Raw genomic sequence first — 27,186 nt, 5'->3', positions numbered from 1 at the left:
ACTCTTAAATATCACCTGGGCCAGCCACTCTTAAATATCACCTGGGCCAGCCACTCTTAAATATCACCTGGGCCAGCCACTCTTAAATATCACCTGGGCCAGCCACTCTTAAATATCACCTGGGCCAGCCACTCTTAAATATCACCTGGGCCAGCCACTCTTAAATATCACCTGGGCCAGCCACTCTTAAATATCACCTGGGCCAGCCACTCTTAAATATCACCTGGGCCAGCCACTCTTAAATATAACCTGGGCCAGCACAGGTGAAGCACCTTCTAATTAACGAGATGGACAAGCCAGCACAGGTGTAACACAAACTGACTAACGAGGTGACACCAATTGGTGCGTTCTACATGCTAACATCCAACCTCGAAATATAAAAATAAAATTAAACAGCCTGTAACACTTTTGCCAGTGTAGTGATGTAGGGAACAGACACATTAGTGCACTCCAACGCCATAAAGGTCCAGACCTCTTAGCAGAGGCGTATACTGTATATGGAAGGTAACTTAACTTTATCACCATGAACTGTATTGTTTAATGCTGTCTGTTTTCTCTCTCTCTCCCTCTCTCTCCCTCTCTCTCCCCCTCCCTCTCCCTCTCTCTCCCCCTCCCTCTCCCTCTCTCTCTCCCTCCTCCAGTGGTACCATGGTTCAGGTTCAGGTTCAGGCATTGAACAATATGGAGGAGCTGAGAGCTTCAAGGTTTGGTCGTCCCTCACCCCGGCACGGACTCAAGCTCATTTTCTGGTTCGCCAACGATTACATCGCCATCAAAAATGACAACCAGATGGTTGCAAATTACGACCCCAAAGAAGAACGCTTTGGTTTCCATTACTTCATGAACAGTGAGAAGCTGCTTCCTTATGTTGGCAAACCGTTCTATGAGGTGGGCAACCTCCACCTCCCAGCATCTAAATCCTTGCCTAAATATGTCAGGAAGTACAACACTGGTGACAAAGATGACAGCAACATGGACCGCCTCATCATCAGTATGCGTCCAGACATGACAGTGGATAAGGTCTATGTGACCCAGCACGAGGACCTGAGTAACTTCGACCCGGTCAACACCAATCGCATCAGCAGGGGGTTGCTCATGACCATACGTGGCCAATCATTGGAGATCTTCCTGAAAGAGGCGGGCTATTCCACCCATGAGAAAAATGTAATTATGCATCAGGGCATCGCCCCCAGGGAGTCTGGGGATATCAAGATTGATATGGAAGGTGGATCCAGAGCTGCACCCAGAGCTGCACCCAGAGCTGCACCCAGAGCTGCACCAGGATTCTGGGATAGCTACTGTACCATACTGTAACCAGGCTACTGGGAAAGCAATTGTACCATACTGTAACCATACTGTAACCAGGCTTCTGGGAAAGCTACTGTACCATACTGTAACCAGGCTTCTGGGAAAGCAATTGTACCATACTGTAACCATACTGTAACCAGGCTTCTGGGAAAGCTACTGTACCATACTGTAACCAGGCTTCTGGGAAAGCTACTGTACCATACTGTAGATCCGTGTCCTTAGGTCCTGGTCCTGGGGACCCTGAAGGGGGGAACCTTTTAGTTTCTTGTTCTAGCACATTGCATTTCATTTTGGTATGTTCATTTTCACTAATAGATTTGGTCATTTATCAGACACTCTTATCCAGAGTGACTTCAGTGCATTAAAGGCAGATAAACAGCAACATACTGTATCACAGTCAGAGCAAGTCAACTGTTTCTGTTACCATTACTGAGAGGGTTGTTGCTGTTGGGGCCTGCTACTGGATAATGTACTTCTGTGTTTTAAAATACAAAATACATGCATTTTAATTAAATACACTTCAAAATACAAGTATTTGGTAGTTTATTTTTCAAAGATTGATCTTTATGTTATTTTTTGTTGTTGTATTTTGACATTTTTCACCTTCCCTGGTTGTAATCAATGTAGTTTCCTCTTCACTTCAACCCAAAACATAAATGTGATGACATTAAATCAATGTGGAAAGCTGATTGGATTTGCAAATCAACTACGTAAGAACATTTCATCTAGTGGCCGACAACGAATGCAACAATTAATCATTCTCAAATTCTTTAGAGGCTAATTCATTGAGTCTATCTACCAAGTCTATATACCAAATCTATATACCAGTCTACCAAGTCTATATACCAAATCTAGAGTCAATCTGATCTATGGTTCATGAGTAAATGTTTAAATTATGTTTTAGCATTAGCATGTGTGCTAACATGCGTCTATAGGTAGAGTGCGGCCATATTTGAATGTAGCAACTATTTTTTCTCAAAACTATTAAAGACAAAAATCAGAAGTGAATCTGATGTATTGTTCATAAAGTAGAAGATGATTCCAGATGGTTTTGAGCATTAGTGTTACGTATGTAAATAATGATTTGTTTCCTTGTTTTTAGAGATATCAGGACAACAACAACCTCTTTAGGGACTATTGTGATGAGTCCTCTTTAGGGACTATTGTGATGAGTCCTCTTTAGGGACTATTGTGATGAGTCCTCTTTAGGGACTATTGTGATGAGTCCTCTTTAGGGACTATTGTGATGAGTCCTCTTTAGGGACTATTGTGATGAGTCCTCTTTAGGGACTATTGTGATGAGTCCTCTTTAGGGACTATTGTGATGAGTCCTCTTTAGGGACTATTGTGATGAGTCCTCTTTAGGGACTATTGTGATGAGTCCTCTTTAGGCACCATTGTGATGAGTCCTCTTTAGGCACCATTGTGATGAGACCTCTTTAGGGACTATTGTGATGAGTCCTCTTTAGGCACCATTGTGATGAGTCCTCTTTAGGCACCATTGTGATGAGACCTCTTTAGGGACTATTGTGATGAGTCCTCTTTAGGGACTATTGTGATGAGTCCAAAGACCACTTTTGGAGTGAATCTGACTTTTAGTCCATGAGATGTCTATTTTAAATTATTATTTTAAGGATTAGCGTTACATAGTCAAAAAATAAATGTTTTACTTTTTAAGATATTAATGCCAAACTGAACATGGTTCATCATGGTAATGTCTTTGATGACCCTAAACAGTTTCAAGTTGATAGGCCATTGTGGAGTGGATTTACGAAGGATTTAAAATAGACACGTAAAATGGGTCCTAGAAGAGAGACGAGAACTGAGAATGTACATGACTGTAAGGTGTCTCTTTGTTTTTCTCCATCACTCTCCATCTCTTTCTCCTCTTCCGTCAGTCTGGAGTGCTGTTCCATCTGTGGCCACCAGGTGGAGTGAGAAGATCATGTAGAAACACATAGAACACCAACCAGCGCCATTAAACAACACACATCTTTCAGTTTAAATTAAATGTTTATTCTGTGATTCTCCTCATAGTTTCGACAATAACAATAAAAAGAAAATAAACAGAAATGTCTATTTAGCTTTGCAACATAAAGGTATAAAGACACTGACACACATCAGTTCACGTTGATACAGCCTCCCTATGCTATGTGGTGTAATCCAGGCAGTATTATGTGGTGTAATCCAGGCAGTATTATGTGGTGTAATCCAGGCAGTACTATGTGGTGTAATCCAGGCAGTATTATGTGGTGTAATCCAGGCAGTATTATGTGGTGTAATCCAGGCAGTATTATGTGGTATAATCCAGGCAGTATTATGTGGTGTAATCCAGGCAGTACTATGTGGTGTAATCCAGGCAGTATTATGTGGTGTAATCCAGGCAGTACTATGTGGTGTAATCCAGGCAGTACTATGTGGTGTAATCCAGGCAGTTCTATGTGGTGTAATCCAGGCAGTACTATGTGGTGTAATCCAGACAGTATTATGTGGTGTAATCCAGGCAGTATTATGTGGTGTAATCCAGGCAGTACTATGTGGTGTAATCCAGGCAGTACTATGTGGTGTAATCCAGGCAGTACTATGTGGTGTAATCCAGGCAGTATTATGTGGTGTAATCCAGGCAGTACTATGTGGTGTAATCCAGGCAGTACTATGTAGTGTAATCCACACAGTACTATGTAGTGTAATCCAGGCAGTTCTATGTGGTGTAATCCAGGCAGTTCTATGTGGTGTAATCCAGGCAGTATTATGTGGTGTAATCCAGGCAGTATTATGTGGTGTAATCCAGGCAGTACTATGTAGTGTAATCCAGGCAGTTCTTTGTGGTGTAATCCAGACAGTATTATGTGGTGTAATCCTGGCAGTACTATGTGGTGTAATCCAGGCAGTATTATGTGGTGTAATCCAGGCAGTTCTATGTGGTGTAATCCAGGCAGTACTATGTGGTGTAATCCAGGCAGTATTATGTGGTGTAATCCAGACAGTATTATGTGGTGTAATCCAGGCAGTACTATGTGGTGTAATCCAGGCAGTATTATGTGGTGTAATCCAGGCAGTATTATGTGGTGTAATCCAGACAGTATTATGTGGTGTAATCCAGCCAGTACTATGTGGTGTAATCCAGACAGTATTATGTGGTGTAATCCAGGCAGTATTATGTGTGAGGGGGACATGAGGGAACAACACCACTGCTTTGTTTCAGTGTTATTGACAGCCTTTATTTATATCTGTTAAGTAGAAACAGCAGTAACAGGATATTAATAAATAGACCTTGACAGATAATATAAACAGGAGACAGTTCAAGTTTCAAGTCAGAAGAGGTGTAGAAGTGTTCTCAAAGGAAGAAATGGTTTAAATATAACATAAAAATATACACATTGCTATAATACAGTACCAAACTAATTCCTGGGGATTTTGACTCTTTATATGAGAAGAGAGACGGTGATGAGAGAGTTGTTGAGGCTGCTGGCCTTACAAGTTAGTATGTTGTGTTATACTACCAGTATTCAACTGTTGAGAGAGTTGTTGAGGCTGCTGGCCTTACACTTAGTATGTTGTGTTATCCTACCAGTATTCAACTGATGAGAGAGTTGTTGAGGCTGCTGGCCTTACAGTTAGTATGTTGTGTTATACTACCAGTATTCAACTGATGAGAGAGTTGTTGAGGCTGCTGGCCTTACAGTTAGTATGTTGTGTTATACTACCAGTATTCAACTGATGAGAGAGTTGTTGAGGCTGCTGGCCTTACAGTTAGTATGTTGTGTTATACTACCAGTATTCAACTGTTGAGAGAGTTGTTGAGGCTGCTGGCCTTACAGTTAGTATGTTGTGTTATCCTACCAGTATTCAACTGATGAGAGAGTTGTTGAGGCTGCTGGCCTTACAGTTAGTATGTTGTGTTATACTACCAGTATTCAACTGATGAGAGAGTTGTTGAGGCTGCTGGCCTTACAGTTAGTATGTTGTGTTATACTACCAGTATTCAACTGATGAGAGAGTTGTTGAGGCTGCTGGCCTTACAGTTAGTATGTTGTGTTACCCAGTATTCAGCTGTGTATTTATAAAGGGTACATCCTGAATGGCACCCTATTCCCTATAGGCCTATAGGGTGCCATTTGGGACTCAAAATACTATAAAGGTGGGTTCAGTCAGCACTCACCTTGCATTGTATCAGATAGAACACATATTCCCCTTAACAACAGGTGTTTTACTGAGAACAGATATTCCCCTTAACAACAGGTGTTTTACTGAGAACAGATATTCCCCTTAACAACAGGTGTTTTACTGAGAAAGATATTCCCCTTAACAACCCTCAGAATCAGGTTATAGCAAGGATCTTATTGAAGACATTTACAGTTGAAGTCAGAAGTTTACATACACCTTAGCCAAATACATTTAAACCCAAGCTTTACCATCCTGACTAATGTCTTGAGATGTTGCTTCAATATATCCACATAATTTTCATTCCTCATGTTTCCATCTATTTTGTGAAGTGCACCAGTCCCTCCTGCAGCAAAGCACCCCCACAACATGATGCTGCCACCCCCGTGCTTCACAGGTGGGATGGTGTTCTTCGGCTTGCAAGCATCCCCCTTTTTCCTCCAAACATAACGATAGTCATTATTTTATTACACTTTGTCCCCATGTGCAGTTGCAAACCGTAGTCTGGCTTTTTTATGGCAGTTTTGGAGCAGTGGCTTCTTCCTTACTGAGCAGCCCTTCAGGTTATGTTGATATAGGACTCATTTTACTGTGGATATAGATACTTTTGTACCTGTTTCCTCCAGCATCATCACAAGGTCCTTTGCTGTTGTTCTATGATTGATTTGCACATTTCGCACCAAAGTACGTTCATCTCTAGGAGACAGAACGCGTCTCCTTCCTGAGCGGTATGACGGCTGCGTGGTCCCATGGTGTTTATACTTGTGTTCTATTTTTTGTACAGATGAATGTGGTACCTTCAGGTGTTTGGAAATTGCTCCCAAGGATGAACCAGACTTGTGGAGGTCTACAATCTTTTTCTAAGGTCTTGGCTGATTTCTTTAGATTTTCCCATGATGTCAAGCAAAGAGGCACTGAGTTTGAAGGTAGGCCTTGAAATACATCCATAGGTACACCTCCAATTGACTCAAGTTATGTCAATTAGCCTATCAGAAGCTTCAAATGTCATGACATCATTTTCTGGAATTTTCCAAGCTGTTTAAAGGCACAATCAACTTACTGTATGTAAACTTCTGACACACTGGAATTGTGATACAGTAATAAGTGAAATAATCTGTCTGTAAACAATTGTTGTAAAAATGACTTGTGTCATGCACAAAGTAGATGTCCTAACCGACTTGCCAAAACTATAGTTTGTTAACCAGAAATTTGTGGAGTGGTTGAACCTAAGTGAATGTAAACTTCTGACTTCAACTGTACATAATGAAGGAATTCAATAAACTCTTTGGTTATTCCATACCTCTTTTTGCACTAATCTGTACACAATCTCTTTAGGTGTTACAAACATGTACAGTTCATAGTTTGGAGTTGGAACCAGTTCACACAACCTGTCTGCATTTTGAGATGATCATATATTTGATCTTGTTTAAGTCTCTGTTTTACCTTAATGTTGTGTCTGATTGGTGACCAGTCTAGTAACTCCTCTACCACCTCTAACAGGTCTGATTGGTGACCAGTCTAGTAACTCCTTTAACACCTCTAACAGGTCTGATTGGTGACCAGTCTAGGAACTCATTTAACACCTCTAACAGGTCTGCTTGGTGACCAGTCTAGTAACTCCTTTAGCACCTCTAACAGGTCTGCTTGGTGACCAGTCTAGTAACTCATTTAACACCTCTAACAGGTCTGCTTGGTGACCAGTCTAGTAACTCCTTTAGCACCTCTAACAGGTCTGCTTGGTGACCAGTCTAGTAACTCCTTTAACACCTCTAACAGGTCTGATTGGTGACCAGTCTAGTAACCCCTTTACCACCTCTAACAGGTCTGCTTGGTGACCAGTCTAGTAACTCCTTTAGCACCTCTAACAGGTCTGATTGGTGACCAGTCTAGTAACTCCTTTAGTACCTCTAACAGGTCTGATTGGTGACCAGTCTAGTAACTCCTTTATCACCTTAAAACAGGTCTGATTGGTGACCAGTCTAGTAACTCCTTTATCACCTCTAACAGGTCTGATTGGTGACCAGTCTAGTAACTCCTTTATCACCTCTAACAGGTCTGATTGGTGACCAGTCTAGTAACCCCTTTAACACCTCTAACAGGTCTGATTGGTGACCAGTCTAGTAACTCCTTTAGTACCTCTAACAGGTCTGATTGGTGACCAGTTGTAACGCCTGTCGTCTTCCTCCTCCTCGGACGAGGAGAGGAGAGAAGGATCGGTGGACCAATACGCAGCGAGGTATGTTGACATAATGAATTTATTGAAAAGACGAAGACTGACACGAAACTATACTTGACTTATACAAAATGACAAACAAACAACGTAGACAGACCTGATCATGGAACTTACATAAAACACGCAGAACTCACGAACAGGAACAGACTACAATAAACGAAACGAACGGCCAAACAGTCCCGTGTGGTGCGCAGACACAGACACGGAAGACAATCACCCACAAACAAACAGTGTGAACAGCCAACCTATATATGGTTCTCAATCAGAGGAAAACGTAAAACACCTGTCTCTGATTGAGAACCATATAAGGCTGATTACCAGACCTAAACATAGAAACACAAAACATAGAAATGCCCACCCACACTCACGCCCTGACCGACTAACACATACAAAACAACAGAAAATAGGTCAGGAACGTGACACCAGTCTAGTAACTCCTTTACCACCTCTAACAGGTCTGATTGGTGACCAGTCTAGTAACCCCTTTAACATCTCTAACAGGTTTGATTGGTGACCAGTCTAGTAACTCCTTTAACACCTCTAACAGGTCTGATTGGTGACCAGTCTAGTAACTCATTTAACAGCTCTAACAGGTCTGATTGGTGACCAGTCTAGTAACTCATTTAACAGCTCTAACAGGTCTGATTGGTGACCAGTCTAGTAACTCCTTTATCACCTCTAACAGGTCTGATTGGTGACCAGTCTAGTAACTCCTTTAACACCTCTAACAGGTCTGATTGGTGACCAGTCTAGTAACTCCTTTATCACCTCTAACAGGTCTGATTGGTGACCAGTCTAGTAACTCCTTTAACACCTCTAACAGGTCTGATTGGTGACCAGTCTAGTAACTCCTTTAACACCTCTAACAGGTCTGATTGGTGACCAGTCTAGTAACTCATTTAACACCTCTAACAGGTCTGATTGGTGACCAATCTAGTAACTCATTTATCAGCTCTAACAGGTCTGATTGGTGACCAGTCTAGTAACTCATTTAACACCTCTAACAGGTCTGATTGGTGACCAGTCTAGTAACTCCTTTACCACCTCTAACAGGTCTGATTGGTGACCAGTCTAGTAACTCCTTTACCACCTCTAACAGGTCTGATTGGTGACCAGTCTAGTAACTCCTTTAACACCTCTAACAGGTATGATTGGTGACCAGTCTAGTAACTCCTTTAACACCTCTAACAGGTCTGATTGGTGACCAGTCTAGTAACTCATTTAACACCTCTAACAGGTCTGATTGGTGACCAGTCTAGTAACTCCTTTAACACCTCTAACAGGTCTGATTGGTGACCAGTCTAGTAACTCATTTAACACCTCTAACAGGTCTGATTGGTGACCAGTCTAGTAACTCCTTTAACAGCTCTAACAGGTCTGATTGGTGACCAGTCTAGTAACTCCTTTAACAGCTCTAACAGGTCTGATTGGTGACCAGTCTAGTAACTCCTTTAACAGCTCTAACAGGTCTGATTGGTGACCAGTCTAGTAACTCATTTAACAACTCTAACAAGTCTGATTGGTGACCAGTCTAGTAACTCCTTTAACAGCTCTAACAGGTCTGATTGGTGACCAGTCTAGTAACTCCTTTAACACCTCTAACAGGTCTGATTGGTGACCAGTCTAGTAACTCCTTTAGTACCTCTAACAGGTCTGATTGGTGACCAGTCTAGTAACTCCTTTAACATCTCTAACAGGTCTGATTGGTGACCAGTCTAGTAACTCATTTAACACCTCTAACAGGTCTGATTGGTGACCAGTCTAGTAACTCCTTTAACAGCTCTAACAGGTCTGATTGGTGACCAGTCTAGTAACTCCTTTAACAGCTCTAACAGGTCTGATTGGTGACCAGTCTAGTAACTCCTTTAACAGCTCTAACAGGTCTGATTGGTGACCAGTCTAGTAACTCATTTAACAGCTCTAACAGGTCTGATTGGTGACCAGTCTAGTAACTCCTTTAACAGCTCTAACAGGTCTGATTGGTGACCAGTCTAGTAACTCCTTTATCAGCTCTAACAGGTCTGATTGGTGACCAGTCTAGTAACTCCTTTAACAGCTCTAACAGGTCTGATTGGTGACCAGTCTAGTAACTCCTTTAACACCTCTAACAGGTCTGATTGGTGACCAGTCTAGTAACTCCTTTAACAGCTCTAACAGGTCTGATTGGTGACCAGTCTAGTAACTCCTTTAACACCTCTAACAGGTCTGATTGGTGACCAGTCTAGTAACTCCTTTAGTACCTCTAACAGGTCTGATTGGTGACCAGTCTAGTAACTCCTTTAACAGCTCTAACAGGTCTGATTGGTGACCAGTCTAGTAACTCCTTTACCACCTCTAACAGGTCTGATTGGTGACCAGTCTAGTAACTCCTTTAACACCTCTAACAGGTCTGATTGGTGACCAGTCTAGTAACTCCTTTACCAGCTCTAACAGGTCTGATTGGTGACCAGTCTAGTAACTCCTTTACCACCTCTAACAGGTCTGATTGGTGACCAGTCTAGTAACTCCTTTATCAGCTCTAACAGGTCTGATTGGTGACCAGTCTAGTAACTCCTTTAACACCTCTAACAGGTCTGATTGGTGACCAGTCTAGTAACTCCTTTAGTACCTCTAACAGGTCTGATTGGTGACCAGTCTAGTAACTCCTTTAACACCTCTAACAGGTCTGATTGGTGACCAGTCTAGTAACTCATTTAACACCTCTAACAGGTCTGATTGGTGACCAGTCTAGTAACTCCTTTAACAGCTCTAACAGGTCTGATTGGTGACCAGTCTAGTAACTCCTTTAACAGCTCTAACAGGTCTGATTGGTGACCAGTCTAGTAACTCCTTTAACAGCTCTAACAGGTCTGATTGGTGACCAGTCTAGTAACTCATTTAACAGCTCTAACAGGTCTGATTGGTGACCAGTCTAGTAACTCCTTTAACAGCTCTAACAGGTCTGATTGGTGACCAGTCTAGTAACTCCTTTAACAGCTCTAACAGGTCTGATTGGTGACCAGTCTAGTAACTCCTTTAACACCTCTAACAGGTCTGATTGGTGACCAGTCTAGTAACTCCTTTAACACCTCTAACAGGTCTGATTGGTGACCAGTCTAGGAACTCCTTTAGTACCTCTAACAGGTCTGATTGGTGACCAGTCTAGTAACTCCTTTAACAGCTCTAACAGGTCTGATTGGTGACCAGTCTAGTAACTCCTTTAACACCTCTAACAGGTCTGATTGGTGACCAGTCTAGTAACTCATTTAACACCTCTAACAGGTCTGATTGGTGACCAGTCTAGTAACTCCTTTAACAGCTCTAACAGGTCTGATTGGTGACCAGTCTAGTAACTCCTTTAACAGCTCTAACAGGTCTGATTGGTGACCAGTCTAGTAACTCCTTTAACAGCTCTAACAGGTCTGATTGGTGACCAGTCTAGTAACTCATTTAACAGCTCTAACAGGTCTGATTGGTGACCAGTCTAGTAACTCCTTTAACAGCTCTAACAGGTCTGATTGGTGACCAGTCTAGTAACTCCTTTAACAGCTCTAACAGGTCTGATTGGTGACCAGTCTAGTAACTCCTTTAACACCTCTAACAGGTCTGATTGGTGACCAGTCTAGTAACTCCTTTAGTACCTCTAACAGGTCTGATTGGTGACCAGTCTAGTAACTCCTTTAACAGCTCTAACAGGTCTGATTGGTGACCAGTCTAGTAACTCCTTTACCACCTCTAACAGGTCTGATTGGTGACCAGTCTAGTAACTCCTTTAACACCTCTAACAGGTCTGATTGGTGACCAGTCTAGTAACTCCTTTATCAGCTCTAACAGGTCTGATTGGTGACCAGTCTAGTAACTCCTTTAACACCTCTAACAGGTCTGATTGGTGACCAGTCTAGTAACTCCTTTATCAGCTCTAACAGGTCTGATTGGTGACCAGTCTAGTAACTCCTTTAACACCTCTAACAGGTCTGATTGGTGACCAGTCTAGTAACTCCTTTAACAGCTCTAACAGGTCTGATTGGTGACCAGTCTAGTAACTCCTTTAACACCTCTAACAGGTCTGATTGGTGACCAGTCTAGTAACTCCTTTAGTACCTCTAACAGGTCTGATTGGTGACCAGTCTAGTAACTCCTTTAACAGCTCTAACAGGTCTGATTGGTGACCAGTCTAGTAACTCCTTTACCACCTCTAACAGGTCTGATTGGTGACCATTCTAGTAACTCCTTTAACACCTCTAACAGGTCTGATTGGTGACCAGTCTAGTAACTCCTTTATCAGCTCTAACAGGTCTGATTGGTGACCAGTCTAGTAACTCCTTTACCACCTCTAACAGGTCTGATTGGTGACCAGTCTAGTAACTCCTTTATCAGCTCTAACAGGTCTGATTGGTGACCAGTCTAGTAACTCCTTTATCACCTCTAACAGGTCTGATTGGTGACCAGTCTAGTAACTCCTTTAACACCTCTAACAGGTCTGATTGGTGACCAGTCTAGTAACTCCTTTATCAGCTCTAACAGGTCTGATTGGTGACCAGTCTAGTAACTCCTTTACCACCTCTAACAGGTCTGATTGGTGACCAGTCTAGTAACTCCTTTATCAGCTCTAACAGGTCTGATTGGTGACCAGTCTAGTAACTCCTTTATCACCTCTAACAGGTCTGATTGGTGACCAGTCTAGTAACTCCTTTATCACCTCTAACAGGTCTGATTGGTGACCAGTCTAGTAACTCCTTTATCAGCTCTAACAGGTGCTAAAGGAGGAACAAAAGTTACATGCAAAAATAACATGCAAGAAAAAAAGAGGAGGGGCTTATAACAGAACCTGAATGACGGGTTGCTACTACACACACACACACACACACACACACACACACACACACACACACACACACACACACACACACACACACACACACACACACACACACACACACACACACACACACACACACACACACACACACACACACACACACACACACACACACACACACAGGCAGCAAAGCTTGCAGATCATCCAATCATCTTCTCACACGGCCTCATACAGATCTACACGGACATCGAGCACCAGAAAATAGAGATTACATTTATTTTAAAACACCAGGTACAGTAAAAACATTTTATGTGCTTTTTTGTGATCTGGTCTGTCTTTACTAAACACGTTAGATCTAGTCTGTCCTTACTAAACAAGTTAGGTCTAGTCTGTCCTTACTAAACAAGTTAGATCTAGTCTGTCCTTACTAAACAAGTTAGGTCTTGTCTGTCCTTACTAAACAAGTTAGATCTTGTCTGTCCTTACTAAACAAGTTAGATCTAGCCTGTCCTTACTAAACAAGTTAGATCTAGTCTGTCCTTACTAAACACGCTAGATCTAGTTTGTGATGTATTTTTCGTAATTTTCTCTCTAGGAAGGAATATGCCCGAATCTAGCTCACAATTAACAACTTGATACTTTATTTGATCTAATCTGAGTTCATCTAGGTCTGCTCTAATCTGAGTTCAATCTAGGTCTGCTCTAATCTGAGTTAATCTAGGTCTGCTCTAATCTGAGTTAATCTATGTCTGCTCTAATCTGAGTTCAATCTAGGTCTGCTCTAATCTGAGTATATCTAGGTCTGATCTAATCTGAGTTCATCTAGGTCTGCTCTAATCTGAGTTCAATCTAGGTCTGCTCTAATCTGAGTTCATTTAGGTCTGCTCTAATCTGAGTTCATCTAGGTCTGATCTAATTGAGTTCATCTAGGTCTGCTCTAATCTGAGTTCATCTAGGTCTGATCTAATCTGAGTTCATCTAGGTCTGATCTAATCTGAGTTCAATCTAGGTCTGCTCTAATCTGAGTTCATTGAGGTCTGCTCTAATCTGAGGTCATCTAAATCTGATCTAATCTGAGTTCATCGAGGTCTGTTCTCCAGTCTTGAGTTGTTTATGATCAGATACAACAACAGTTGTAATCAATTATATATATATATATACACTGAGTGTACAAACCATTAGGAACACCTTCCTAATATTGAGTTGCACCCCCTTTGTCCTCAGAACAGCTCAAGTCACCGGGGCATGGACTCTACAAGGTGTCAAAAGTGTTCCACACTACCCGACCCCGTTCAGAGGCACATAAATATTTTATCTTCCCCATTCACCCTCTGAATGGCAACACATACACAATCCATGTTTCAATTGTCTCAAGGCTTAAACATCCTTCTTTAACCTGTCTCCTCCCCTTCATCATCACACTGATTGAAGTGGATTTAACAAGTGGCATTAATAAGGGATCATATCTTTCACCTGGATTCAACTGGTCAGTCTATGTAATGGATACAACAGGTGTTCTTAATGTTTTGTCCACTCAGTGAATATTTATATCCTTTTTTTACATTAAGTTTTTCCAGAATAATAAAGCAGTACTATCAAAATGTATTAACATTTAATAAATTGACATTACCTGAAACCTGACAGATTGTGGTTGAAAATATATAGAGTATCAACCCATTTTTTCTGCATTAAAACATGGTACGGTAAAGGTGACAGATTTCCCCTTCTGTTTATGACGTTCACTTTTAACTTTAACAGGTATACTGTTTTGTAACTATTTAAACCTCGCATTCATTGTCATGTAGTTAAATATTTTCTTCCCCTTCAGTTTCATGTTCCTGGATCCTTCAGGAGATTACATTTCAAACTAACACTTGACTCATCCAGGAGTGGTCCCAAATGACACCCTATTCTCTATTGGGCCCTGTTCAAAAGAAGGGCACTATATAGGGAATAGGGTGGCATTTGGAACTCATGTACAGTATATTGTCTCTTGATGGATGTGCTGCCAAATGACAATGTGCTCAAACCTGCTGGGCTGTTCATGTTGATGACGTTTCATGATAATCGTCAAGAGGGCTCACGTTACTAGGTTACCACAGTTGTTTTAGTCCAACGATAACAACTGTCCTACTGTCACTAGTAGAAAGAGGAGGAAGGGAAGCGCTACTAAGGTACACTATAGTACATTTTGGTAGATAGAAGGTGCTCTTTGGTAAAAGGGGTGAATTGGTCATAAAATAGAAAGGAGGACCAAGGCACTCTTCATATAATTCATTAAAATGCCTTTATTTGTATAGCATGTTCAATAGAAACAAAGTTTTAAAAATCGACATGTTTCGGCTGCATGGCCTTCGTCAGGGAGTATGGCCTTCGTCAGGGAGTATGGCCTCCGTCAGGGAGTATGGCCTCCGTCAGGGAGTATGGCCTCCGTCAGGGAGTATGGCCTCCGTCAGGGAGTATGGCCTCCGTCAGGGAGTATGGCCTCCGTCAGGGAGTATGGCCTCCGTCAGGGAGTATGGCCTCCGTCAGTGTGTATGGCCTCCGTCAGGGAGTATGGCCTCCGTCAGGGAGTATGGCCTTCGTCAGGGAGTATGGCCTCCGTCAGGGAGTATGGCCTCCGTCAGGGAGTATGGCCTCCGTCAGTGTGTATGGCCTCCGTCAGGGAGTATGGCCTCCGTCAGGGAGTATGGCCTTCGTCAGGGAGTATGGCCTCCGTCAGGGAGTATGGCCTCCGTCAGGGATTTGATTTTGTCCGATTTTTTAAACTTTGTTTCTATTGAACATACCATACAAATAAAGGTAATTTAATGAATGATATGAAGAGTGCCTTGGTCCTCCTTTCTATTTGATGTCCTATTGTCACGTTCCACAGCAAGAAAACCAAATATGTCACTGAAACAGAAGGGGGAACTAAAAGTCAATGACAACAACCAAAACGACACGGCTGGGGTTTTAGGAGGGGTTCTGAGAGACACTCATGGTGTCCACTGAACGTTGACTAGCAACAACAACTGGATCCTAAAAGACTTCCACCATGAGACCCACTAAATTCACCAAGAACAGGCAAACAAAATGAAAACACACACCAAACTTAAAGACATGAAGTAAACCACAACTAAAGGAGTTAACCCTCCACATCTATCAAGACAACTAAAGGAGTTAACCCTCCACATCTATCAAGACAACTAGAGGAGTTAACCCTCCACATCTATCAAGACAACTAGAGGAGTTAACCCTCCACATCTATCAAGACAACTAGAGGAGTTAACCCTCCACATCTATCAAGACAACTAGAGGAGTTAACCCTCCACATCTATCAAGACAACTAAAGGAGTTAACCCTCCACATATCTCAAGACAACTAGAGTAGTTAACCCTCCACATCTATCAAGACAACTAGAGTAGTTAACCCTCCACATCTATCAAGACAACTAGAGGAGTTAACCCTCCACATCTATCAAGACAACTAGAGGAGTTAACCCTCCACATCTACCAAGACAACTAGAGGAGTTAACCCTCCACATCTACCAAGACAACTAAAGGAGTTAACCCTCCACATCTATTAAGACAACTAGAGGAGTTAACCCTCCACATCTACCAAGACAACTAGAGGAGTTAACCCTCCACATCTATCAAGACAACTAAAGGAGTTAACCCTCCACATCTATCAAGACAACTAAAGGAGTTAACCCTCCATATCTACCAAGACAACTAGAGGAGTTAACACTCCACATCTATCAAGACAACTAGAGGAGTTAACCCTCCACATCTACCAAGACAACTAGAGGAGTTAACCCTCCACATCTACCAAGACAACTAAAGGAGTTAACCCTCCACATCTACCAAGACAACTAAATGAGTTAACCCTCCACATCTCTCAAGACAACTAGAGGAGTTAACCCTCCACATCTATCAAGACAACTAGAGGAGTTAACCCTCCACATCTATCAAGACAACTTGAGGAGTTAACCCTCCACATCTACCAAGACAACTAGAGGAGTTAACCCTCCACATCTACCAAGACAACTAAAGGAGTTAACCCTCCACATCTACCAAGACAACTAAAGGAGTTAACCCTCCACATCTCTCAAGACAACTAAAGGAGTTAACCCTCCACATCTATCAAGACAACTAGAGGAGTTAACCCTCCACATCTATCAAGACAACTTGAGGAGTTAACCCTCCACATCTACCAAGACAACTAGAGGAGTTAACCCTCCACATCTACCAAGACAACTAAAGGAGTTAACCCTCCACATCTACCAAGACAACTAAAGGAGTTAACCCTCCACATCTCTCAAGACAACTAAAGGAGTTAACCCTCCACATCTACCAAGACAACTAGAGGAGTTAACCCTCCACATCTACCAAGACAACTAAAGGTTCAGTTCTAATTGACTCAACGGACAAAAAAATCTTAACCAGATGTAATTCTTCCCAAATGGTCAATACAGCTCCTTTCAGACATAACATCTTTCCACCACAAATATATATATACTCCAATGTAGGCACTCCTCCTTCTCTCCAATCCTTTCAACTTTTATGGTTTAACAGGAAGACGAAGTGACAGAGTAATAAACCGTTCCGTCTCCCTTAACCCTTAAGGTGACCTGACCTCAACCCACTTGATGTCTAAACCAAAGGTCTCCACCCATAGTTAGTTACTCACCTATAGTTCTCCCGTGACTTCCCCCCGTCCACCCAGCACATTCCTACAGATAACCATTAACTTCTGATGTAAAACCAGTCTCTATCCCCCCCCAGATACTATAGTATTACTGATGTAACAACCAGTCTCTATCCCCCCTCAGATACTATAGTATTACTGATGTAACCAGTCTCTATCCCCCCTCAGATACTATAGTATTACTGATGTAACAACCAGTCTCTATCCCCCCTCAGATACTATAGTATTACTGATGTAACAACCAGTCTCTATCCCCCCTCAGATACTATAGTATTACTGATGTAACAACCAGTCTCTATCCCCCCTCAGATACTATAGTATTACTGATGTAACAACCAGTCTCTATCCCCCCTCAGATACTATAGTATTACTGATGTAACAACCAGTCTCTATCACTCCTCAGATACTATAGTATTACTGATGTAACAACCAGTCTCTCTTCCCCCTCAGATACTATAGTATTACTGATGTAACAACCAGTCTCTATCCCCCCTCGGGTACTATAGTATTACTGATGTAACAACCAGTCTCTATCCCCCCTGAGATACTATAGTATTACTGATGTAACAACCAGTCTCTATCCCCCCTCAGATACTATAGTATTACTGATGTAACCAGTCTCTATCCCCCCTCAGATACTATAGTATTACTGATGTAACAACCAGTCTCTATCCCCCTCAGATACTATAGTATTACTGATGTAACAACCAGTCTCTATCCCCCCTCAGATACTATAGTATTACTGATGTAACAACCAGTCTCTATCCCCCCTCAGATACTATAGTATTACTGATGTAACAACCAGTCTCTATCCCCCCTCAGATACTATAGTATTACTGATGTAACAACCAGTCTCGATCCCCCTCAGATACTATAGTATTACTGATGTAACAACCAGTCTCTATCCCCCCTCAGGTACTATAGTATTACTGATGTAACAACCAGTCTCTATCCCCCTCAGATACTATAGTATTACTTCAACCAGTCTCTATCCCCCCTCAGATACTATAGTATTACTGATGTAACAACCAGTCTCTATCCCCCCTCAGATACTATAGTATTACTGATGGAACAACCAGTCTCTATCCCCCCCCAGATACTATAGTATTACTGATGTAACAACAAGTCTCTATCCCCCCTCAGATACTATAGTATTACTGATGTAACAACCAGTCTCTATCCCCACTCAGATACTATAGTATTACTGATGTAACAACCAGTCTTTATCCCCCCTCAGATACTATAGTAATACTGATGTAACAACCAGTCTCTATTCCCCCTCAGATACTATAGTTTTACTGATGTAACAACCAGTCTCTATCCCCCCTCAGGTACTATAGTATTACTGATGTAACAACCAGTCTCTATCCCCCCTCAGATACTATAGTATTACTGATGTAACAACCAGTCTCTATCCCCCCTCAGGTACTATAGTATTACTGATGTAACAACCAGTCTCTATCCCCCCTCAGGTACTATAGTATTACTGATGTAACAACCAGTCTCTATCCCCCCTCAGATACTATAGTATTACTGATGTAACAACCAGTCTCTATCCCCCCTCAGGTACTATAGTATTACTGATGTAACAACCAGTCTCTATCCCCCCTCAGATACTATAGTATTACTGATGTAACAACCATTCTCTATCCCCCCTCAGGTACTATAGTATTACTGATGTAACAACCAGTCTCTTTCCCCCCTCAGATACTATAGTATTACTGATGTAACAACCAGTCTCTATCCCCCCTCAGGTACTATAGTATTACTGATGTAACAACCAGTCTCTTTCCCCCCTCAGATACTATAGTATTACTGATGTAACAACCAGTCTCTATCACCCCTCAGATACTATAGTATTACTGATGTAACAACCAGTCTCTATCCCCCCTCAGATTCTATAGTTTTACTGATGTAACAACCAGTCTCTATCCCCCTCAGATACTATAGTATTACTGATGTAAAAACCAGTCTCTATCCCCCCTCAGATACTATAGTATTACTGATGTAACAACCAGTCTCTATCCCCCCTCAGATACTATAGTATTACTGATGTAACAACCAGTCTCTATCCCCCCCCCCCCCCCCCCAGATACTATAGTATTACTGATGTAACAACCAGTCTCTATTCCCCCTCAGATACTATAGTTTTACTGATGTAACAACCAGTCTCTCTCCCCCCTCAGGTACTATAGTATTACTGATGTAACAACCAGTCTCTCTCCCCCCTCAGGTACTATAGTATTACTGATGTAACAACCAGTCTCTATCACCCCTCAGATACTGTAGTATTATTGATGTAACAACCAGTCTCTATCACCCCTCAGATACTATAGTATTACTGATGTAACAACCAGTCTCTCTCCCCCCTCAGGTACTATAGTATTACTGATGTAACAACCAGTCTCTATCCCCCCTCAGGTACTATAGTATTACTGATGTAACAACCAGTCTCTATCCCCCCTCAGATACTATAGTATTACTGATGTAACAACCAGTCTCTAACCCCCCTCAGATACTATAGTATTACTGATGTAACAACCAGTCTCTTTCCCCCCTCAGATACTATAGTATTACTGATGTAACAACCAGTCTCTATCCCCCCTCAGGTACTATAGTATTACTGATGTAACAACCAGTCTCTATCCCCCCTCAGATACTATAGTATTACTGATGTAACAACCAGTCTCTATCCCCCCTCAGATACTATAGTATTACTGATGTAACAACCAGTCTCTATCCCCCCTCAGAAACTATAGTATTACTGATGTATCAGCCAGTCTCTATCCCCCCTCAGATACTATAGTATTACTGATGTAACAACCAGTCTCTATCCCCCCTCAGATACTATAGTATTACTGATGTAACAACCAGTCTCTATCCCCCCTCAGATACTATAGTATTACTGATGTAACAACCAGTCTCTTTCCCCCCTCAGAAACTATAATATTACTGATCTAACAACCAGTCTCTATCCCCCATCAGATACTATAGTATTACTGATGTAACAACCAGTCTCTATCCCCCCTCAGATACTATAGTATTACTGATGTAACAACCAGTCTCTATCCCCCCTCAGATACTACAGTAATACTCATGTAACAACCAGTCTCTATCCCCCCTCAGATACTATAGTAATACTGATGTAACAACCAGTCTCTATCCCCCCTCAGATACTATAGTAATACTGATGTAACAACCAGTCTCTATCCCCCCTCAGATACTATAGTAATACTGATGTAACAACCAGTCTCTTTCCCCCCTCAGATTCTATAGTTTTACTGATGTAACAACCAGTCTCTATCCCCCCTCAGATACTATAGTATTACTGATGTAACAACCAGTCTCTATCCCCCCTCAGATACTATAGTATTACTGATGTAACAACCAGTCTCTATCCCCCCTCAGATACTATAGTAATACTGATGTAACAACCAGTCTCTTTCCCCCCTCAGATTCTATAGTTTTACTGATGTAACGACCAGTCTCTATCCCCCCTCAGATACTATAGTATTACTGATGTAACAACCAGTCTCTATCCCCCCTCAGATACTATAGTATTACTGATGTAACAACCAGTCTCTATCCCCCCTCAGATACTATAGTATTACTGATGTAACAACCAGTCTCTATCCCCCCTCAGATACTACAGTAATACTCATGTAACAACCAGTCTCTTTCCCCACTCAGATACTATAGTATTACTGATGTAACAACCAGTCTCTATCCCCCCTCAGATACTATAGTATTACTGATGTAACAACCAGTCTCTATCCCCCCTCAGATACTATAGTAATACTGATGTAACAACCAGTCTCTTTCCCCCCTCAGAAAATATAATATTACTTCTGATCTATCATGTCTCTAATCCACGTATAACCCAGAATCCAACAGTGCCAACCCTCCACATCTATCAAGACAACTGAAGCACTTGGCCAGCCATTCTTAAATAGTACCTGGGCCAGCCACTCTTAAATATCACCTGGGCCAGCCACTCTTAAATAGCACCTGGGCCAGCCACTCTTAAATAGCACCTGGGCCAGCCACTCTTAAATATCACCTGGGCAAGCCACTCTTAAATATCACCTGGGCAGCCGCTCTTAAATATCACCTGGGCCAGACGCTCTTAAATATAACCTGGGCCAGCCACTCTTAAATATCACCTGGGCCAGCCGCTCTTAAATATCACCTGGGCCAGCCGCTCTTAAATATCACCTGGGCCAGCCGCTCTTAAATATCACTTTCCAATTAACGAGACGGACAAGCCAGCACAGGTGTAACACATACTGACTAACGAGGTGACACCAATTGGTGCTCCCTACATGCTAACATCCAACCTCGAAATATAAAAATAAAATAAAACACCCTGTAACACTTTTGCCAATGTAGTGATGTAGGGAACAGCCACATTAGTGCACTCCTGTGCCATAAAGGTCCAGACCTCTTAGCAGAGGCTTATACTGTATATGGAAGGTAACTTAACTGTATCATCATGAACTGTATTGTTTAATGCTGTCTGTTTTCTCTCTCTCTCTCTCTCTCTCTCTCTCTCTCTCTCTCTCTCTCTCTCTCTCTCTCTCTCTCTTCTCTCTCTCTCTCTCTCTCTCTCTCTCTCTCTCTCTCTCTCTCTCTCTCTCTCTCTCTCTCTCTCTCTCTCTCTCTCTCTCTCTCTCTCGCTCTCTCTCTCTCTCGCTCTCTCTCTCTCTCTCTCTCTCTCTCTCTCTCTCTCTCCCCCAGTGGTACCATGGTTCAGGTTCAGACATTGAACAATATGGAGGAGCTGAGAGGTTCTAGGTTTGGTCGTCCCTCACCGAGGCACGGACTCAAGCTCCTTTTCTGGTTCGCCAAAGATTACATCGTCATCAAAAATGACAACCAGATAGTTGCAAATTACAACCCCAACAAGGGAGACTTTGGTTTCCATCACTTCCAGAACAGACTTCAGTGTGACAACAACATCTGCAAGAAGCTGCTTCCTGATGGTGGCTACCCATTCTATGAGGTGGGCAACCTCCACCTCCCAGCATCTGATTCCATGCCTGAGTACGTCAGGAAGGGTTACACTCATCACATAGATACCAGCAACATGGACCGCCTCATCATCAGTATGCGTCCAGACATGACAGTGGATAAGGTCTATGTGACCCAGCACGAGGACCTGAGGAGCTTCGACCCGGTCAACACATATTGCATCAGCAGGGAGTTGCTCATGACCATACGTGGCCAATCATTGGAGATCTTCCTGAAAGAGGCGGGCTATTCCACCCATGAGAAAAATGTAATTATGCATCAGGGCATCGCCCCCAGGGAGTCTGGGGATACCAGAAATGATATGGAAGGTGGATCCAGAGCTGCACCCAGAGCTGCACCCAGAGCTCCACCCAGAGCTGCACCAGGATTCTGGGATAGCTACTGTACCATACTGTAACCAGGCTACTGGGAAAGCTACTGTACCATACTGTAACCAGGCTTCTGGGAAAGCTACTGTACCATACTGTAACCAGGCTTCTGGGAAAGCTACTGTACCATTCTGTAGATCAGTGTCCTTAAGTCCTGGTCCTGGGGACCCTGAAGGGGGGAACTTTTTAGTTTCTTGCCCTAGCACATTGCATTTCATTTTGGTTTGTTCATTTTCACTAATACACTTGGTCATTTATCAGACGCTCTTATCCAGAGTGACTTCAGTGCATTAAAGGCAGATAAACAGCAACATACTGTATCACAGTCAGAGCAAGTCAACTGTTTCTGTTACCATTACTGGGAGGGTTGTTGCTGTTGGGGCCTGCTACTGGCTAATGTACTTCTGTATTTTAAAATACAAAATACATGCATTTTAATTAAATACACTTCAAAATACAAGTATTTGGTAGTTTATTTTTCAAACATTGATCTTTGTTATTTTTTGTTGTTGTATTTTGACATTTTTCACCTTCCCTGGTTGTAATCAATGTAGTTTCCTCTTCACTTTAACCCAAAACATAAATGTGATGACATTAAATCAATGTGGAAAGCTGATTGGATTTGCAAATCAACTACATAAGAACATTTCATCTCGTGGCCGGCAATGAATGCAACAAGTAATCATTCTCAAATTCTTTAGAGGCTAATTCATTGAGTCTATCTACCAAATCTATATACCAGTCTACCAAATCTATACACCAAATCTATATACCAGTCTACCAAGTCTATATACCAAATCTAGAGTCAATCTGATCTATGGTTCATGAGTAGATGTTTAAAGTATGTTGTAGCATTAGCATGTGTGCTAACATGTGTCTATAGGTAGAGTGCGGCCATATTTGAATGTAGCAACTATTTTGTCTCAAAACTATTAAAGACTAAAATCTGAAGTGAATCTGATGTATTGTTCATAAAGGAGAAGATGATTACAGATGGTTTTGAACATTAGTTGTAAATAATGATTTGTTAATAGTTTCCATGTTTTTCTTTTAGAGATCTCAGTACAACATTCAGTGTGGTTCATCTTAGAGATGTCCATGATAGTGCTGACAAGTTTCAAGTTGATATGCCACTGTGGAGTGGATTTACAGGGATTTAAACGGCCACGTAAAATCAGCTATCTGTTGATCATGTGTTTCTACATGATCTTCTCACTCCACCGTGTGGCCACAGATGGAACAGCACTCCAGACTGACGGAAGAGGAGAAAGAGATGGAGAGTGATGGAGAAAAACAAAGAGAGGTATGAAGACGCCGACACACATCAGTTCACGTTGATACAGCCTCCCTGTGCTATGTGGTGTAATCCAGGCAGTACTATGTGGTGTAAACCAGGCAGTATTATGTGATGTAATCCAGGCAGTACTATGTGGTGTAATCCAGGCAGTACTATGTGGTGTAATCCAGGCAGTACTAAGTGGTGTAATCCAGGCAGTACTATGTGGTGTAATCCAGGCAGTACTATGTGGTGTAATCCAGGCAGTACTATGTGGTGTAATCCAGGCAGTATTATGTGGTGTAATCCAGGCAGTATTATGTGGTGTAATCCAGGCAGTACAATGTGGTGTAATCCAGGCAGTATTATGTGGTGTAATCCAGGCAGTATTATGTGGTGTAATCCAGGCAGTACTATGTGGTGTAATCCAGGCAGTATTATGTGGTGTAATCCAGGCAGTACAATGTGGTGTAATCCAGGCAGTATTATGTGGTGTAATCCAGGCAGTATTATGTGGTGTAATCCAGGCAGTACTATGTGGTGTAATCCAGGCAGTATTATGTGGTGTAATCCAGGCAGCATTATGTGGTGTAATCCAGGCAGTATTATGTGGTGTAATCCAGGCAGTATTATGTGGTGTAATCCACGCAGTACTATGTGGTGTAATCCAGGCAGTACTATGTGGTGTAATCCAGACAGTATTATGTGGTGTAATCCAGGCAGTACTATGTGGTGTAATCCAGGCAGTATTATGTGGTGTAATACAGACAGTATTATGTGGTGTAATCCAGACAGTATTATGTGGTGTAATCCAGGCAGTACTATGTGGTGTAATCCAGGCAGTACTATGTGGTGTAATCCAGGCAGTATTATGTGGTGTAATCCAGGCAGTACTATGTGGTGTAATCCAGACAGTATTATGTGGTGTAATCCAGGCAGTACTATGTGGTGTAATCCAGACAGTATTATGTGGTGTAATCCAGACAGTATTATGTGGTGTAATCCAGGCAGTATTATGTGGTGTAATCCAGGCAGTACTATGTGGTGTAATCCAGACAGTATTATGTGGTGTAATCCAGGCAGTACTATGTGGTGTAATCCAGGCAGTATTATGTGGTGTAATCCAGGCAGTACTATGTGGTGTAATCCAGGCAGTACTATGTGGTGTAATCCAGGCAGTATTATGTGGTGTAATCCAGGCAGTACTATGTGGTGTAATCCAGGCAGTAATATGTGGTGTAATCCAGGCAGTATTATGTGGTGTAATCCAGGCAGTACTATGTGGTGTAATCCATGCAGTACTATGTGGTGTAATCCAGGCAGTACTATGTGGTGTAATCCAGGCAGTATTATGTGGTGTAATCCAGGCAGTACTATGTGGTGTAATCCAGGCAGTACTATGTGGTGTAATCCAGGCAGTATTATGTGGTGTATTCCAGGCAGTACTATGTGGTGTAATCCAGGCAGTATTATGTGGTGTAATCCAGGCAGTACTATGTGGTGTAATCCAGGCAGTATTATGTGGTGTAATCCAGGCAGTATTATGTGGTGTAATCCAGGCAGTACTATGTGGTGTAATCCAGGCAGTATTATGTGGTGTAATCCAGGCAGTACTATGTGGTGTAATCCAGGCAGTACTATGTGGTGTAATCCAGGCAGTATTATGTGGTGTAATCCAGGTAGTATTATGTGGTGTAATCCAGGCAATACTATGTGGTGTAATCCAGGCAGTATTATGTGGTGTAATCCAGGCAGTATTATGTGGTGTAATCCAGGCAGTACTATGTGGTGTAATCCAGGCAGTATTATGTGTGAGGGGGACATGAGGGGACCACACCACTGCTTTGATTCAGTGTTATTGACAGCCTTTATTTATTTATGTTAATTATAAACAGCTATATTTAAAGAGGATATTAACACAGTACTACATTTTACCAACCTGTCCCCCTGTAACCCCTACAATATCTCTGGTCCAAGTCCTTATTATGTGCGTCCTGCTTGAACGCTCTGCATCCGCAAGCTTCGCGTAACGAACTGGACCAGAGCTACCTCAGAAATAGACCTTGACAGATAATATAAACAGGAGACAGTTCAAGTTTCAAGTCAGATGAGGTGTAAAATTGTTCTCAAAGGAAGAAATGGTTTATATATAACAATAAAAATATACACATTGTTATAATACAGTACCAAACTAATTCCTGGGGATGTTGACTCTTTATATGAGAAGAGAGACGATGTTGAGAGAGTTGTTGAGGCTGCTGGCCTTACAGTTAGTATGTTGTGTTATACTACCAGTATTCCACTGATGAGAGAGTTGTTGAGGCTGCTGGCCTTACAGTTAGTATGTTGTGTTATACTACCAGTATTCAACTGTGTATTTATAAAGAGTACATCCTGAATGGCACCCTATTCCCTATAGGCCCTAGTCTAAAGTAGTGCACTAGAAAGGGAATGGTGTGTCATATGGAACTCAAAACTATAAAGGTTGGTTCAGTCAGCACTCACCTTGTATTGTTTACCTTTATTTAACTAGGCAAGCCAGTTAAGAACAAATTCTTATTTTCAATGACGGCCAGTGGGTTAACTGTTCAGGGGCAGAACGACAGATTTGTACCTTGTCGGCTCGGGGATTCAATCTAGCAACCTTTGGACTAGTCCACTAGGCTAGTGGATAGAACACACATTCCCCTTAACAACAGGTGTTTTACTGAGAACACATTCCCCTTAACAACAGGTGTTTTACTGAGAACACACATTCCCCTTAACAACAGGTGTTTTATTGAGAACACACATTCCCCTTAACAACAGGTATTTTATTGAGAACACACATTCCCCTTAACAACAGGTGTTTTACTGAGAACACATTCCCCTTAACAACAGGTGTTTTATTGAGAACACACATTACCCTTAACAACAGGTGTTTTACTGAGAACACACATTACCCTTAACAACAGGTGTTTTACTGAGAACACATTCCCCTTAACAACAGGTATTTTATTGAGAACACATTCCCCTTAACAACAGGTGTTTTATTGAGAACACACATTCCCCATAACAACAGGTGTTTTATTGAGAACACATTCCCCTTAACAACAGGTGTTTTACTGAGAACACACATTCCCCTTAACAACAGGTGTTTTATTGAGAACACATTCCCCTTAACAACAGGTATTTTATTGAGAACACATTCCCCTTAACAACAGGTGTTTTATTGAGAACACACATTCCCCATAACAACAGGTGTTTTATTGAGAACACATTCCCCTTAACAACAGGTGTTTTATTGAGAACACACATTCCCCATAACAACAGGTGTTTT

The 27,186-nt window shown here is 42.0% G+C and overlaps 2 protein-coding genes across 2 annotated transcripts; both read left to right on the top strand.

The window, feature by feature from the left end:
- Window positions 1–645: 645 nt before the first annotated feature.
- LOC139570204 (uncharacterized) lies at window positions 646–1,358 on the top strand. The gene has a single exon (XM_071391870.1). It carries the CDS (start codon window positions 649–651, stop codon window positions 1,312–1,314), a length of 666 nt encoding a protein of 221 aa, XP_071247971.1. The 5' UTR covers window positions 646–648; the 3' UTR covers window positions 1,315–1,358.
- An 11,298-nt stretch (window positions 1,359–12,656) lies between these two features.
- On the top strand, window positions 12,657–23,051 carry LOC139570203 (uncharacterized). The gene is made up of 2 exons (XM_071391854.1): window positions 12,657–12,794; window positions 21,930–23,051. Exon 2 carries the CDS (start codon window positions 21,937–21,939, stop codon window positions 22,618–22,620), a length of 684 nt encoding a protein of 227 aa, XP_071247955.1. The 5' UTR covers window positions 12,657–12,794; window positions 21,930–21,936; the 3' UTR covers window positions 22,621–23,051.
- The last annotated feature ends 4,135 nt before the right edge of the window (window positions 23,052–27,186 follow it).

Source organism: Salvelinus alpinus, chromosome 1, assembly GCF_045679555.1.
Source record: "Salvelinus alpinus chromosome 1, SLU_Salpinus.1, whole genome shotgun sequence".
In the NCBI taxonomy this organism is placed as follows: Eukaryota; Metazoa; Chordata; class Actinopteri; order Salmoniformes; family Salmonidae; genus Salvelinus; species Salvelinus alpinus.
Note: the sequence above shows the minus strand (reverse complement) of the source record. Positions and strands in the feature narration are given on the sequence as shown.

What these genes read in the sequence shown, in the direction of transcription:
- LOC139570204 (XM_071391870.1), top strand. Translation starts at nt 649, where the DNA reads ATGGTTCAGGTTCAGGTTCAGGCATTGAACAATATGGAGGAGCTGAGA.
- LOC139570203 (XM_071391854.1), top strand. Translation starts at nt 21,937, where the DNA reads ATGGTTCAGGTTCAGACATTGAACAATATGGAGGAGCTGAGAGGTTCT.